The sequence below is a fragment of the Notothenia rossii genome, assembly GCF_949606895.1.
Source record: "Notothenia rossii genome assembly, chromosome: 7".
NCBI lineage: Eukaryota > Metazoa > Chordata > Actinopteri > Perciformes > Nototheniidae > Notothenia > Notothenia rossii.
The window spans coordinates 31,528,648-31,545,035 of NC_136905.1; the positions used below are offsets into that span (position 1 = coordinate 31,528,648).

The 16,388-nt window shown below is 40.6% G+C and overlaps 1 protein-coding gene across 2 annotated transcripts in view; it reads left to right on the top strand.

The window, feature by feature from the left end:
• Positions 1 to 16,388, top strand: part of me1 (malic enzyme 1, NADP(+)-dependent, cytosolic) — a 97,861-nt gene that overhangs the window by 53,023 nt on the left and 28,450 nt on the right. For both annotated transcript variants that reach the window (XM_079693963.1, XM_079693964.1), the window contains 2 exons: positions 12,818 to 12,893; positions 14,614 to 14,775. In XM_079693963.1, the coding sequence (XP_079550089.1) occupies positions 12,818 to 12,893; positions 14,614 to 14,775 (238 nt within the window). The remainder of the gene's footprint in view (positions 1 to 12,817; positions 12,894 to 14,613; positions 14,776 to 16,388) is intronic.

Sequence of the window (16,388 nt, forward strand, 5' to 3'; positions counted from 1 at the left end):
CTTAGGCTGTGAGCTGTTCCTCAAACCAAACTCTGACAAAACGCTCAAAAGGATGACACGAAGTCGAACATTTCAAATAATTCCCCAAATGTGTTTTTTATTCAGGTAGTTTCAATTTGACTAATGTTGCAACAGCATAGGACTCTCCTTTTTTAAAGGATACAATTTTAGAGTACAGTTCTCTTTGGCTGCTATCCCCAGACCGTCTCTACTGGATACATTTTGCTGCACAATAGTAATATTTCACCAACCCACATGGAAAATACAACTTGCTGATTATCCCATGTAGCTTATCTGATACATTCAGTGAACCACACTCTGGATGGTGGTTTGTAAGCAAACCAGAAGAGCAGCATGCAGGAGAAAATTCATCCAGCATATGTCACACAAATTGGCAACAATGCTAGTTTTTCTTTAATGGCTTTAATGTGAATGTTACAGTGCATTTAAAATAAGAAGAACAATGATAAATTGACGAAAGTGTTGAGCAGAAATGTAAGAGCTGAAACAGAAAGTGAAACAAATGCCAAAGCTTCCTCTACAGTAATAACCTGAGTTAGAATGGATGTATCTTACATCTCCCTGCCTTGAAAAACTCTGGTAGAAGCATAAAACCTTGAAATGGGAGGGGTTGTTGGGTTAAATACTTTGCCTTATGAAATAACCTTGTGTTTGCAAATCTTGGCCACTTCCACCAATTTGTACGTAAAGGCTACGCTCCGTTTCATTTAACGATGTTATCTTTCCTTCACAATTACTGCAACAGGTACACCATAAATCCTCAAAGAGAAAGAAAACTGACATAAAAGTATATAATTTCTTTATTACACCTGTCAAGGCTGAAATGTCAAGGTGTAATTCTTGGGTGCCAAAGCACATGTTAGAGGTGGCTTTGCAAGAGCTGGTGTAGGAGGGTCGCCAACTCCTCAGCAGGGACGTTTCAAGCTGCTGGCCTCGTTCCTGTGACACATAACAGCCAGACGGGTGTGTGTGATGTAATGCCGTGCTTATATGTAATGCATATTTATGTTTGCGCAATAAACGGAGAATGACACATACTCTCGGAGGTTGGACCTTGACCGTAGACAGATGTGTGCCGAAAAGCTGAATATCGCCAACAATGACATTAGCGAGAGGAGAGCAGTGGTGCAACTGGACAAACTGCTTTCTTACCAAAACAATTACAAAATCCCCAACTGCTTAATGCTGATTTAACAATATTAAATTAACAACATTTTTGAGAAGATGTTGGCCATGTTTTTTTATTCAGCTAAGAAAGGAATAATTGGTTATGTCCGGACCAAGGCCAAATCCTTTATTGTGAATATTGTTTTGACAGGCAAATTATACAAGTGACGACTTAAAGCCGATAAAAGCAGACACAGGGCAAGCTAAATATCAGCACAAACAACTTGGATCATTAGTTTCTTGATGAGATCCATTTCTGCCTATTTTTTCCAGATGTTGGTTTTTAACCTAAACCTGACAACACTTTAATCAAAGTTTTAGGAGATAGAAATAGCTTACATGTGGGAATTTCCTAATTATGTGTTGTCTTTTATTTAGCAGGGAAGCCTGGTCTTCTTTCCAATAATTAAAGTCTAGCAGACCAGTGGAAGCTGTGTCTTAAAGTGGGTCAACTTCATGTTGACATGAGACACTCCACCCTGACTATAAGAGCTAAGTCAACAGTCACACATTCATCACTGTCCAACTGCAGCGCTTTCATATCAGCACTGAGATAAGACCATACATCTGACTATGGGATGATGCAGACACTATGGCTCTGCTTCCTATTTGTCTGTTCCAAACTTCTCTCTGCTTAGTTATAATGGATGAGGTGAGAAAGCGCTGAATGCTCGTGTATCTTTGTTTTGACAGCGCCATCAGTTCTCAGCTCAGCTCTGTGTGAACACTTGTAGAGCTGTCATGCATTCGACCCGAGGTTAGAAACGGAAAACGTGAAGATATCCATCTGCACAAGGGATGTGTGATCTGTGAAATCAATTAAAATGCTAAATCTTTTGCAAGGGAAGGGCTTAGATTACTAGGTGCCTGCGACTATGGAATAATACAGGTAAACTAGAAATCATTTCAAAGAGAAAAGCAAACACCCAAAGTATGTTTACACTGTAAATGTACTTCGTCAAATCATAAAAAACATTACCTTTATTACTATTATAATCATAATATGTAGCTTTGTGTGGACACATAATATCTGCCATCTACAGTACATCATTCCAGAGCTATGTATGACATACACAGTATAAACAAATTGTTACATAATTATCACAGCAAGGAAAGGAAAAATTATGTTAATTTTTTTGTTTCAACAGTTAAAGTTGCAGAATAATGATTGCTAATCAATTATAACTTCTGTATGCTTTGTAAGTGTGAAAATTATTAAATAAATCATTGTGAGAATTCAAATTCCACTGAATACTGAAAACGCACAATAGGATTAGTTGTCACAAGGTCAGAAGTTAAGATGCTTATTTCTTTTGTTGCCTTTTTATTTAACTGTTTAATACATAAAGGTTGTCCAGCTAATCTGTAAATCAATAAAGACTGAGTCAAAAATAATCTCACATATTTGAACAGTACAATAATACTCAAGAGTCCAGCCAATGTGTTGTAATACTATAATACATGAGTAGGACAAATGGTATTCATGTGGAACGTATTCTGGCAGAGTCCACTGTAATTTAGGCCAGGACCCTTAACCATCTTGCTGGATTATAGGAAGTATCATTTCCCTTGTATGAGGCACTGTCTGAGTTGAAATGGTGCACTTCTATGTTATGTAAAATGTTTTTTTTTTTTTAAATAGAGATCACTTGAGGTTGTCTGAACGTTAATTATATCTCTTAATTTCATAGGGAGTATGCATAGTTTCAGTGACCATTAACAACACAGTATTTATTCAGGTAAATTGACCCTCTGGTTATAATGCATGATCTCACTGCTAGATGATTGCTTTAGTTGGTGTTGTAGACACGACCGCTCTACAGGAATGTCCCCAGGTGACGTTCCTTCCTGACTCTCTTTCATCTGTTTTCATTACGTGAGACGTGACCTCTCCTCTGGCATCCTGAACCTTTGCTTTGATTTTGCCCTCAGCATTACATCAGCTCCGGCTCCAGAGAAGAAAATGTCCCCTATAGGGGGCGGTTGCATATTAACAGGGCACACATTCTTCCCATATGACAGGTGGTCGTCAGGTTTCCATCCTCTTCAAACAAATGAATAACTTGTGTTTATGAGATAGTCATACTTATAAACCTTACAATACTCACACTATATTTAACATAATTAAATTAATTAGTATGTAAAATTAGCATTTGTAAAATTCCGATGTTTGAGTATAGGCTGATCACTACCTAAGCTCCTGATTACTTGATTATTTTTCATTTACTTTCAAATTTAAAAAGGAATTGGTTTAATGTGTTGTCTTATTTGACTTGACTTACTCTCTGTTTAGGTTCTACAGCCATTCATTTAATGTAACATAAATGAATTGAAACATTGTGAAATAAGATTCTGAATAGGTTTTTATTGAGTCTGCCCTCCAAAAAAAGACCATTAGTTGCTCCATGGATATTCCTTAAAGCGACATACTGCATGTCCCCATTCAATTGGGAAACCCTTTAGTGGGCTTAGCATTATATATATTTAAAAATATGAGTATGATTATCTTATAACCTTAATCTCAAGGTTCTTATTGTAACCATGACAGTAATTCAGTTTTTCCAAAACATTATGTTTTACTAGGTTAATGGAGAGTCCAGATAATTGCCAAATATCAATACAGATGTACTTTTCTGCTGGATAACATACTTAAATTATCAAGAGAGCATAACATGCATGGTCAATTCTAATTGTATTGATATTTTGTTGTAAAATATGATGGGTTTGGACTCTCACTTAGTGTCATATAGAACATGAATTATTTCCTCATCTACAAGCTGTGAAGAATTGGAGACTCCTAAAGTATTTCTCCATATGTTTATTGGTCCACCGTAGCCGCTCGCATGCAACAAACCCAGACATGTCTGAAACTGAATACACATTTTTCTGTGAATGTCAAAGAGAATACAATGGGCCGTAAATCATTGTCATCCATACAATGCTCAACGACTTTACAATATTGCCTATCATGGAGGATCTTTGTGTCTGTTTTTCATGGAGGATGACCTATTGACATTTTAGGGGATATAAAGTTCTGCTAACACTAAGCAGCATTTGTAAATAAAAACGCTACAACTGCTCCGTAACTGGCCAAAACATATTGTGACTTTGCAACCCACACAACACGTCACTGGCATTCCCCAAATGTCAGGATGTGTATGAAGAGGGGAATGAATGGAAAACCTGGCTGCAGTGGGCTGCAACTCCTCTTATAGCCAGCTGAGTTCATCAGGTCTGCCTCTGATTCCTTTAGCAGGGCTTTACTGCTGGAATGGGCCTTTTCTTCCGTTCTTTGCCCCTTGACTCTCTGGCTTAGAGAGGAGCGTGATACCCAGAGCAATTGTCTGGACACTCGACTATCTCTGGACAGGCTTTGAAACCCTAGAATCCCACAGTCTGGTTGCTATTACCAACAGCTGCAGGTTAGCCCGTGTAAAATATTCCGTGCCTTGCCATGTTTCGCTTATTTACCCAAAGTGTTGAAAGGCCGATCATTTTGGCTAAACTGTGTTCATCTTGGCCGAATTTCCCATTCTTCTCCAAGTCTGGAAAAGCTTCATGAGGGGAAGATTAGTTGTTGTGAGGAAGCCCGAGCTGACTTCAGTGGGCTGCAGTGGAATTAGGAGGGGGCAGGTTACGGTTTTCCGAGGCAGAGAACTGGAACTAGATCTGGCTTGTGTGAAAAGAGAGGGTGGTTCAAGCGACGTGTTGAATACTTGTAATGTGATGGAATCCTTTCAAAGTCTGAGCGTGCCATGAATGGTGGGAGGAAGTAGAAGAAGAGTGCATTGTCTTTGGAAAGTCATACTGTATGGAGAGAGAAGGATGTGAAGGGACTGGAAAGAGAATTCCTTCCCGTCACATTTAGTTCTCGTGATAGCCGTGTGTTGGAACAAAACTGACTTGGTACTGTTGCTTCTTGTTGCTATGATGAATTCCTCTAAGAAATGTACAAAAAATGCACACCTCGGACACACTACAAAGATTGTGCAAACACAGGGAACTAAAGGCTTATGTGTGCTCAAACAGAGACGGAGGGATGGATTATTGGCTGGATGATTGTGTTTGTTGAGTGGATGCTAAATTATTCACCCACCATCCACAACCCTTTGTTGATTCTATTTATTTCTTCTTTACAGGGCCTTTATTTCCTTTCCCAGAGGTCTGTTGCGCATTTGGTTTCTTTGACGATCATCTTTTCCATTGCAATTAGCTATTTTTAAAGTGGCAGAGTTTGCGTCAACTCCTACTGCAACATTGAACATGGTTATTGATTGGCACTGCCAGACCTCAAGTTCTCACCAAGTGTTCTTCCTCTCTTCTATTGGTTCAGTCAGTTGCTTGGCTAATTAGTAAGCTGCAACACGAGTGGGTTATTCGTAATGCCAAAGGCTTCACTCCTTTTGCTTTACTCAACTACCTTGAGAATGATATGTATGGACAAAACCATAGCAAAGCATACTTAAAGTTACAGAAGACATACAAATATGTATGTGATATCTATTCACTAACCCTAACCCTAACAATTTACAGGGGAAAGAAAATGCATCTTCTCTTACCCATGGAAAGCCATTAACTTATTAAATACCACTAAGGAAGAGAGAAAGAAAGTTGATCCAGCGGTCTCATTGCTTAAATATGGTGCTGTCAGTCCTTTTCTAGAGCTTGTGGTCGGATACCACATCCAGTCATATAAATTATACTGTCTCCATATGACTGTACTGTAAGTCTGTGTGGGTATTGGTGTACTTGGCTTTCTTATTTCATGCTGTGTTGGTTTTCTGAAGATACTCTTCTCACCTGATATGATGACAGACGGACTTTCCAGTGTATTGACAAATTGGACTTTGGCATGCATTACATATTCAAACATGGAGCAAAACCAAATACAGTTTATCCTGAGAAGAAATGTTTGGTTTACCTTGACAAAGGTGTAACCAAGTCTAGGGCACAGTTTTGTGACTTTTGCTAGTTGTCGTGTTCTGTTTTAAATATGGGTTGTAAAACAAAAAGGTAAAAATTGTCATCAATCAATTTATTTTAAATAAAGGTATAAGCTCCCCACATCACATGACGAGTAAAATATGTTCTTTAGTCTTCACCAGATATTATGCAGTCTGTTTGTAGTTCCATTTTGACAAATTGTAGTCCTGGTCTTATGTTGATAAAAAAAAAATATTTTTAAACTCTTTGTTCCGTGACCATTTGAACCCTGACCAATTATTGTGCAGATTTATATTCTAAATATCAATATATTTCAATTGAAAATTTGTGTTTTGTTTCAGCTAAAGCCTTTTGAACTTCCTTGCGTTAATAATATGATATCTCACATTCCCAGCAGCTTGTCTGGCAGAGGGTTCCAGTGTGTTCATTTTGGATTGAATCTGCTGTTTGAAAGCCATGGATCTCCACTAGAGAGTTCTCCCACTGTGGGGACGTGTTGCTTTTTCTTGCAGGCAGATTGATCTTGGACAACGCTTTGCTTTCCTTTACTATAAATATCCTACTCCGTTACGGTTTTTACCTTTTTCAGTTTATGTCACGGAATCAGCTCATTTTTCAGATGCACACCACTTCATCTTGGGAGCTACTTTTAAAATGACCAAGCCCAATCTGTGTCAAGAGCGTGAGGGGGGGGGGGGGGGGGGGTGGGGTGCTAGTGGAATAAACGGCGGATAAACTGTGGCGCGCTTACACTAATTGCGCCGCATAAGCGCATAATAGTGCTCCGCATTTCAGATGACGAGGTGAGGCCCCCTCATAACTGCATGAACCTGTATGGCACAATACAACTTAGACTGGCTTACCTATCAAGTGGCAAATGCCATAGTAAGGATGGATGATAGGATAACTTTTTTTTAAAAAGAAGAAATTAATCTTTTGCCATTTTTTTCAATGCGATCGACCGGTTGATCTCGATCGACATAATGGGCACCCCTGCTGTAGAGGATCTCGCTATACTGCGTGTCATTGCTAGTTGAGTGTATAGTGTCTACTACAATCTGTGAGAGTGACAAGGGATTACGTCACTCACAGAGTTAAATGTGTCTCACTATCTCTCTTCCTGACAGACTGTCTGCACAGTTACTGTTATGTGATGAAGATGGGTATGGGTTGAGTAAACTATAAAGTATTGTGTTGGAAGATATATTAGGTTCTATGTAACACGTTATTTCGAACTGTGGCTTAACTTCTCAAAAATTACGTTTGCTGTCTGTCAGTGTGACATTTGAGATGCTTTTATTGATCTTAGACATCTCTATTGAGGTGAAAGAGTTTAAATTGCACACAGTTACAGTCCAAAATATTGTCTCTTTTTAGCTTCAATTATACCCTTTCAAACTAATTAAACAGATGAGAAAATCTAATTTTCTCAGCGGACAACAACCATTAAAACGTTCCTGTCAGGGTAGATTTGGAGACATCTCATAGACTTTGACCTTTGACACTATTTTCACAGTCTTTTCTCAAAGATTTGTGTGCACTGCGTCAGTTGAACCTCATGTGGTTTGCTGACTGAGGGCGTCCAGCACAGAGAAGAGCAAGGTCATGTGCTGGGGCTGAAGGATGGTGAACGGTAGTGTTTTGTACGGACACGGGTCACCGATCAGTGGCGGGCTGCCTCATGGGGCGCAGAATGTGTTTTGAGGTCATGGTGTGGAAAGCAGCTTTTCTTCCTGCCAGCTTCCGCAGCCGTTCCACAGTCCCCGGGGTTTGTTTTGTGTTGGGCTGCAGGTCAGCGATGGTGCTGTTTCAGACCATCAGGGTGTTTTCTTTACCCTCTCCGTTCTCCACACACTCTTACAGGAGGAGCCAGACATAGCAGCTCAACGCTTTGTGGCCCTCCTCTCAGCTAGAAAGTAAGGAGAATGCTATTCATTGTGGTTATTTCTGCAGCAGTCTTACACACATGCACTCACACATTTCAAAACTGCCCATCGGGATTTGTCCCGATGGCCAGTCCGCCACTGCGCCCAGCCCAGCCCACGTAAACTGTCAACTGGGAGCCTCGCTGCGGGGAAACGGTGGACCTAGTGTCCCGATCGGAGTGGGAATAATAATAATAATCCGTGCATTTTATCCATTCATTTCCCCAACATTGTGGTAAAAAAAACACACGTTTAATGTACTACAACTACAAAAAGCATCGGTTTGTTTTCTCATCAGGAAATGCAGAACGGCTCAAACAAACAATTTTTAAATCAACATCCTCAAGATCGTTTAATGTATCATATGTTCGCCGAATTGACATGAAAGCACTAATAAATGTAGTTTCATCCACTTGAGTTTACAACTACAAAAATAATCGATTTGTTTTCATATCACATCCGACGGGAAGAAATTCATCAGCTCTCACTACCGATTTGTGATCCTAATTTAATCATCATCTTCACCACGATCATTTATGTTTATGTTCGCCGAATTGACATGAAAGCACTGACAACTATGAATATACTGTATTCATTAAAACGTTACTAACGTGCCTAAACTCAGTAATTCACCATTTCTACGCATGACAACACACTTTGTCCGTGTTTGGCTCTCTCGCCGCACAGTGAAGCGTTCCCGCATTGACGTCACTTCTGACTTCCCCCAAAACTTCAAAATGAGTCGAAAGAATTTCCCCGCGATATTCGAAATTATTGATATTTATCGGAACGGTATCGCACCTTCTTTTTTAAACTACGGTTCGAGATGACTAGTAGCCCAATATTTCATTGCACAACCGTTGTTGGGAGGCTGTCACAGGCTCTTTAAATAAATCGATTGACGGTTCAAGTTAGATAAGAGTAACCGAACAACACTAACACACTAATAGCTAAATAGCTAAACATTTATAAATGGTGATGAAAGGAGAAATGTGTTAAGATAAACCACTAAGTGTGGATAAACTGTTAAATACACTTAAAGTAGCTAAATAGATGTAAAAAAGCGTAGCTTTAAGTAATGGATGCATTTCTGATAGCTAAAAGTAATGATTATGTCCATTTCTATAAAGGATTACCTGATACTTTTACATCTATCCAGGCTTCTTCTGTCAAAGGATGATCGGAATCACTGTTGTTGAAGTTGAAAGACAATAACAGATTCAGAATCTTTTTCATTGCTATGCAATGTTTCACATACAAATAATTTGCTTTGGGGTATTGGTGTATAACATAAACATAGTAGAAGAAAAGAGACAAATAGAAATGGAATAGAAGAAAAACAAATACAACAGCAATACTACAAATGTATAATATAACTGGGATGTTATTGGAAAGACCTATGCAGTTGTAAGAAGTGGTAGTTTCATACAGAAATGTGCAACACTTTCCAAGAAATTTGCAATAATTCACATTATCAAGCATATGAGCAGTGGTTTTATGTTAGCTTGACAACAGTAAAAGTACCAGAGGGAGGAATTTTACTATGACCCAAATGTGGACAGGCCAAAACGACTTAATTTCACAACAATATTCCCACACCAAATTCCAAATATGTGAAGCACATATTGTTTTCTTTTTTTATCAGTTATCATCTGTGTGCTGTCAATGAGCCATTAAGCAATTTCCCACCATTTCAAAAACCTGGCTTAAAGAAAGATCCTCATTATCCTAATGGACAGTGATGATGGATTTAAAACGGCATGAGCCCTGACATCGTGAGATAATGTAGATTAGCTCTTTGCTGCTCTGGATACTGTAGATACATGAGGATTTTTCTCTGAGGATTTGGCATTTGTGTGTGTTTTTCTGTCTGTTAAAAGGCATAACAGGCACTCCTACTTCATTGAACTTGTCAGGGTCCAAGATCATGAGGATGACAGCTCCTGTGCAAACACAGAATGGCAGAAAATGAGGATTGGAGGAAGGACAGGAATAATGGCCGGCTGAAATGTTTTTCATGACCTTCATGTTGACAGAGATTAGGCGTTACTGCCAGTCTGGCTGTCTGCTCTGATCCGTCTCATGAAGTTGTTTTCCAACTTAGTCAGATTGTGGGTCAACCTTTCAGCCCCAATTCTGCTTTTTCTCCATTATAGCCTCATTGTTCTGTTTTCTGGCAGTGACTCATGTCCTCCTGGCTTCAGGTAAACACACACAGCAGGCTGCACTTTTTTGTATTACTCCCACACACATCCAGTTTAAACGTGTCCAGGTCCTCACAGTCAGACATTACTGCTGTGCATACATTTGTTAGACTCTTCAAATGATTTTCCCAGTGTGCTTTTCAAGCACACGACTCCGTAAATGTGTAGCTATATGCAGATGTGTGTCATCGTATAGCCACAAAAGTGAAGACGTGTTTAACTGCTAGATGTTTTTGGCCTAGTGACCTCTATGTGACCTCAGAGCTCTTTTTAAGGGAGGAAAATATACTTGTAGAAAGAGTAATACAGGTATTTAAATAGGTTTATATCTATATAAATCAAGAATCCAATATATAAAGTTATTTATTTTCAAAACACTAAGTGGTAGTTAAAATAACACATTCATTAAGTATTATTATTTGTATTTTTTTTCTTCCTTTAAAACATCTATAAGCTGTTGACTAATCACAACAGAGCTGGCCAGCTAACCAATCAGAGAAGACTGGCCTCTGGTTTCAGACAGAGGGTGAAAAGAGGTGCTGCAGCACAGGCAGTATGAGAAAATGTTCTCAATATTGTGAGCATGCTGATGTTTCTATTTAGCTCAACAAAACCACTTGTGTCCAAGTACAGCTTCACGTAGCTGTTAGCTTGGCTGTACTTTTCTTCTACCATGGTTACTGATGTTAAGTTGAACCCAATGCTGACAGCAGTAGCGTGGCGTGGGGAAAAAATTAGGGGAAGCCAATAATACGTCCTTTCTTTTGGGGTGGGGGGGGGGGGGGGGGGTTTGGTGGTCAATGTAATAACGTAACCAGATGAGTGATTACAGCGCCCGGTATCATTTTACACACATTTGTATCATACAGATGCAGGACTTACACACGCCGGTTATCTGACCGACAGGTCCGCACGCACTCTCCAGCCGAAACTCTAATAAGCATTCATTCACAAACTAAATCAGGAGACCTTTAACGTTTTACGTCCGGTTCGCTCCTTTGTTCCTCACTGTACACAGCTCCAGTTTGGGCATTGGCCTGTCATCAGATTGTATTTGTTGTTGCTGCTGCAGCGGAAGTTTAGTACAATTATTTTTGATTAAATACTCCAAATCTCCACCCTCCATAATTGCACTTGCTTCAGTTGCTTGCTACTTTCTAACGGCGGTGAGAGTGGTGCAGTGACGCTATCTATCTTCTATCGATTAGATTTATGATTCGAAAATTATAAAAGTAGGGTAGACATGTGGATATTATCCGACTGAACAAAACGTGCATTTACCTAACAGGTTCGTTTTCCACTGACCTTTTTTCGAGCTATTTTCCAAAACCCTATGGAGAAATCCCATTGCTATTTTGTCGAGGGAAACCGAGCGCAGCTTACTTCCGCTTTTTGGGACGCGTCACTGCACCACTAAGTTGATGCGATTTGATTGGATTGTGAGGCAAGGGAAGCCAGCCGCCTCTGGCTTCCCTTGGCATGGCCCTGACCAAGGACCAGGGACATGACGTGTGCCTCATCTGATTGGTCAATCCCTCCATTTTTTTACACCAAGGGAAGCAAATTTCGGCTGGCCTCCTCTCGCAACAGAGAGTGCAATCTACTGTTTCACCATAAGATCTAGAGGGGCGCTGTTTCACTCTTTGTAAAATACTCAATGAGAATGGGGGAGAGACGGGCCGGCAGCAACACACAACAAAGAATTTCCGAAACTAAACGAAGTGTTTTTATTTATTTATTAAAATTATAACTACAATCCGAAAAAACAGGGGAAGCCTGGCTTCCCTTGGCCTCCAGGAGAAAACGCCACTGGCTGACAGTGAACCCTTTCTCATCCCTGACATATGAAAGCATTTTTATGTGACACCTTTATGTATTTATCTCACTAATATTTTAACAATATATCACACTGTTTCTTCCACAAGCAGTGACCTGGGTTGGCTTCTTACTTTACGAGCAGATTCTTACAAATAGTGATGTTTTTACTGTCACGGAGGAGGTGATGCCCCCCCATACTATAACCAGATGGGTGTGTAGGGTAGGAAAGACTCGGAGGACACTGATGCAAGGGAGCAAAGAAAGGAAGGATGAAGGGTTGGTGGGAGGGGTGATACAAAGATAAATGAATATTTGGGGAGCCTCAAGGGTCCAAAGTAAACTCCCTGCAGAGGCCCTGGGATCCGGGCTCAACATTAAAGTCCCAGGTGCCGTCAGTATTGAATAAAGTCTTGGTCAGAAGAAAGAAAGGCAGAATGGAAAAAGCAGCTATACTTCAAACGTCTCTTAGCTTCAAGCTGTTGTTCCCTCGAATCTCAGATAAGACGTTTATATAAGTACAAAGTGTTCACGTGTTATTTTAGTTCTTATGCCACCATTTTTATTGGAACGATTTAAGTGACATATTACTTGATAAAATCTAGCATGGTATAACACTTGGGGAGTTAGAAAGTAGAAGAACACTTTCTATTGCACACTGAGATGCCTTTTGAATATGCAATAGTTCTATGTTATTTTTCTTTTAACTTTCTTTTTTAAAAAATTTTTCCTATGTTCCAGGGGGCTCTTCATCACTATTCATGACAGAGGCCACATTTCAACAATACTCCAGAACTGGCCAGAAAAGGACGTCAGGGTAAATAACATCACTCAAAAATCTGCCATGAAGTCTTATAGCAGTATTTGATATTCATGTTGTTCACTCGTTACAAAACCCATGGCAAATGAATCATATTCTGTACAATTGCACCAAGAGTCATAATTCCTGTTACATACTATGATGTTAAAGAACAAAGATTAGCTCTATGGACTTCCAGAGAAGATAACCTTAACTGCCTTAAAGAATTATCTTCAGTGACGGATGGCCACTGTTAACATGATATCAGTTATAGACTGTTAAACTTAAAATAACATAATCCTTTACAACATGTTGTTCTCTGTGTACATGCTTGCTTTGTATTGTTTAGTTTTTTTAAATTGAAATTCAATGTACAATATGAGGACTACTTGCTTTGTACAATGCAAATCATCAATGTGAGGCTTCTCTCTGTTTTATTGTTCAGAGCTCACTGCTTAGTGGGGAGTTGTCCGGCTAGTGTAGCAAAATGCTTTATTTTGCGTCAACGGAGGGACTGTGAAGGATGCAAAATGCAGACTATTGCTGGCAGTTGAGCAGCGATGGTTACATGGAGAACAGCCGTCCATTGTGCATTTGCAAACATAAATCCCCAAATTCATTGCATTGATACAAAGCCTATTGAAAATAGGGAGGGAAAAGTGATTACTTAATAGTTTAAAGTTAGGAATCATATCCATTAGCTTTTTGGCTAATTTGTGATCAGTGTTTTCTTTATTTAAAGGTTAGTCATCTCATACTATCTCAAACAATAATGACGACAGTAAATCTAGTCCATTGTATACCTGTGGATGATTTCATTATTGGTTCTCTTGACCTGCTGCATTGGCCAATTTCCCAAAAGCCTGAATTATTCCCTTTATCTTCTGTATAGAGCAACTATGTGCAAGTCATAATCTCGTCATATTTATAATGACGAAACTAGTATGCATTCCTGGCATGTCAAATATACCTGCAGCCTCAGCCACCTGTTCACAGCTGTCAACAGCATGGCATTTAGCTGGGATCTCATTGTCAGGGTGGTCTCATCGTAAACTCACCCAATATGGCCTACTTTTACCTTATCCATAGAGAGAAGGAACATTGGAGCTGAGGTAGTCATCCATTAATAGGTTGAGCAGCCTCAGTCACATTAGTGAGAATAGGGTGATAAAAAGCTCTTAATGGTGTAAAGTATGGTCATTATAGTTTAAAAAAATTCAAATGGGAGCACTAATGACATTCTAGACTTTAAACCTGTCAGATTCTGGTAAAAACCAGGCTTTAAAGGCTGTGCCAGGGTATTCTGCATCACACATATGGTGGAAAAATAAAAACATTAAGAATTCGGAACATTTCAAATTAAACACTTCTGCTGGGGTTATTAAGTGTTGCACAATCGATTTGTTTCATGCTGTGGAATCAACCTACAGAAACGTTTTTCTTGCCTAATGATTAAAGTGAGTGGAAAGCCAGCAGAGTGTAGGAGGGCCTGGCTTACACTGAGGAAGAAAATGTGTTTCTGGGTAGCAGGGTGGATTTGTTTTGGTGAGGAAGGTTTGACTTCATGAGACATGGCGGCAGAACTGCTGCTTCATTTAGTTCCTCATTAAATTGTGTATAAAAGAGAAATTAAATCTAATTTAGGAATATGTAGCACAAGGATTTAAATTGACAAAATGGTTACTGTGGCTGCTGCAGTACTGTATTGTTTATGGCTGACAGTAATGTTGATTTGCAGGCGGTGTGTGTGACGGACGGAGAGAGGATCCTGGGGCTGGGGGACCTGGGCTGCTGTGGTATGGGGATCCCAGTGGGAAAGCTGGCCCTGTACACAGCCTGTGGAGGTGTGCCGCCCCAGCAGTGCCTGCCTATCATGCTGGATGTGGGCACAGACAATGAGGTAAGAGCTGAGGTCTAACGGATCATTCACAGAACAATAAGCAACGGATTTTACGATGTAGGTTGGTTGGGTGGATTGTTGGTTTGTTTGTCAGCAAGATTACTGAAATACTACTGAAAGGGTAAAGGGTGTAGCATGGGCCAAGAAAGAAACAATTAGTTGGAGCAGGCCCAAATCACAGGGTTAACACACACATTATTTTTCACTTACGGAAACCGCCTTGTTTGAGGTTGCACTTTCCGAATGTCCTTTTAATTATAACATTTTATTTTTACAATACATACATCAGTGGTAGAAAGTAGTATCTAATAATTTACTCAACCCAAGTATATGTAAAATATTGTTATTTTTGACACCTTGTATTTATATACTTCTTCACAGCCTTTCAATAAACACATGATGAGATATGATCTACTCATTATAATCTGTTTCAAGAGAAATAACTAGTCATACATCACGCAGTGCTGTAAGGCTGTAGTTAGGCAGACAACTGCTTTAAGCTTACGTCTCCACGCGAACATGCTAATCACGACAATGCTAACATAATGATATTTAACCGGGTTTAATGTATACTGTAGAGCCGATGAAAGGGAGTCAGAGGCGGTGTATTCAGTACGGACTTCCACACTTTATTATCCGTTAATCAAGACACGATAAGTACATGTGCTGCTCTGTATGACAAGCCAGCATGAATGACAACAAACCCAGGTACCCTCACTAACGGGTGAATTATATCACACGGTGAATTATATACCAATAATGTGTCACCACACAAGCCCCCCCAGAATTCACCCGTAAACAAAGTCAGCGTGGCGGGAAGGAACGACAGATCGACCCCCACGTGCCTTCATGGAGCGATGGAAACGTTCACAGAGGCCGATAAGCGGTTGTCCTGTGAAGCTTAACCCCCAGACCATACGCCACGGCGTTCAAGAGCTCAGACGTGAGCTGTGAACCCCGGTCAGAGGAAATGTCCGACGGGGCGCCAAACCGACACACCCACGTTGCAATGAAAGCCCGGGCTATGTCAGCCGCTGACGTCGACACGAGAGGAACCGCCTCTGGCCAACGGGTCGTCCTGTCCACCATGGTGAGGAGGTAGGAAAAACCCTGAGAGGAGGGCAATGGAACCACTAGGTCGATGTTGATGTGGTCAAACCTCCTCTCCGGCACCATGAAACGTTCCAAAGGGGCTTTCGTGTGGCGATGCACATTAGCGCGTTGACAAGCCACGCACTCACAAGCCCAAGTCCTCACATCCTTTTTTAGTCCCCGCCAGACGAACTTCGCGGCCACCAAGCGCACTGAAGGTTTACCGCCGGGGTGAGACAGGTCGTGCACCACCTCGAAAACGGAGCGCCTCCAACTGGCGGGAACGACCGGCCGCGGCAGGCCTATGCAGACGTCGCACAGGAGAGTAACGCCTGCGTCACCAAAAACCACGTCTTCCAAGCGCAGCCCCAAACTGTCCTCCTTCAGGGCCTGTACACCGGGGTCCGTGACCTGGTCCGTCGCCATGCAGGTATAGTCCAGGCCCAACTGGACAGCCCCAAAGACGACCCTGGAGAGGCAATCTGCGACCAGGTTCGATTTGCCATCTACGTGCTTAATGT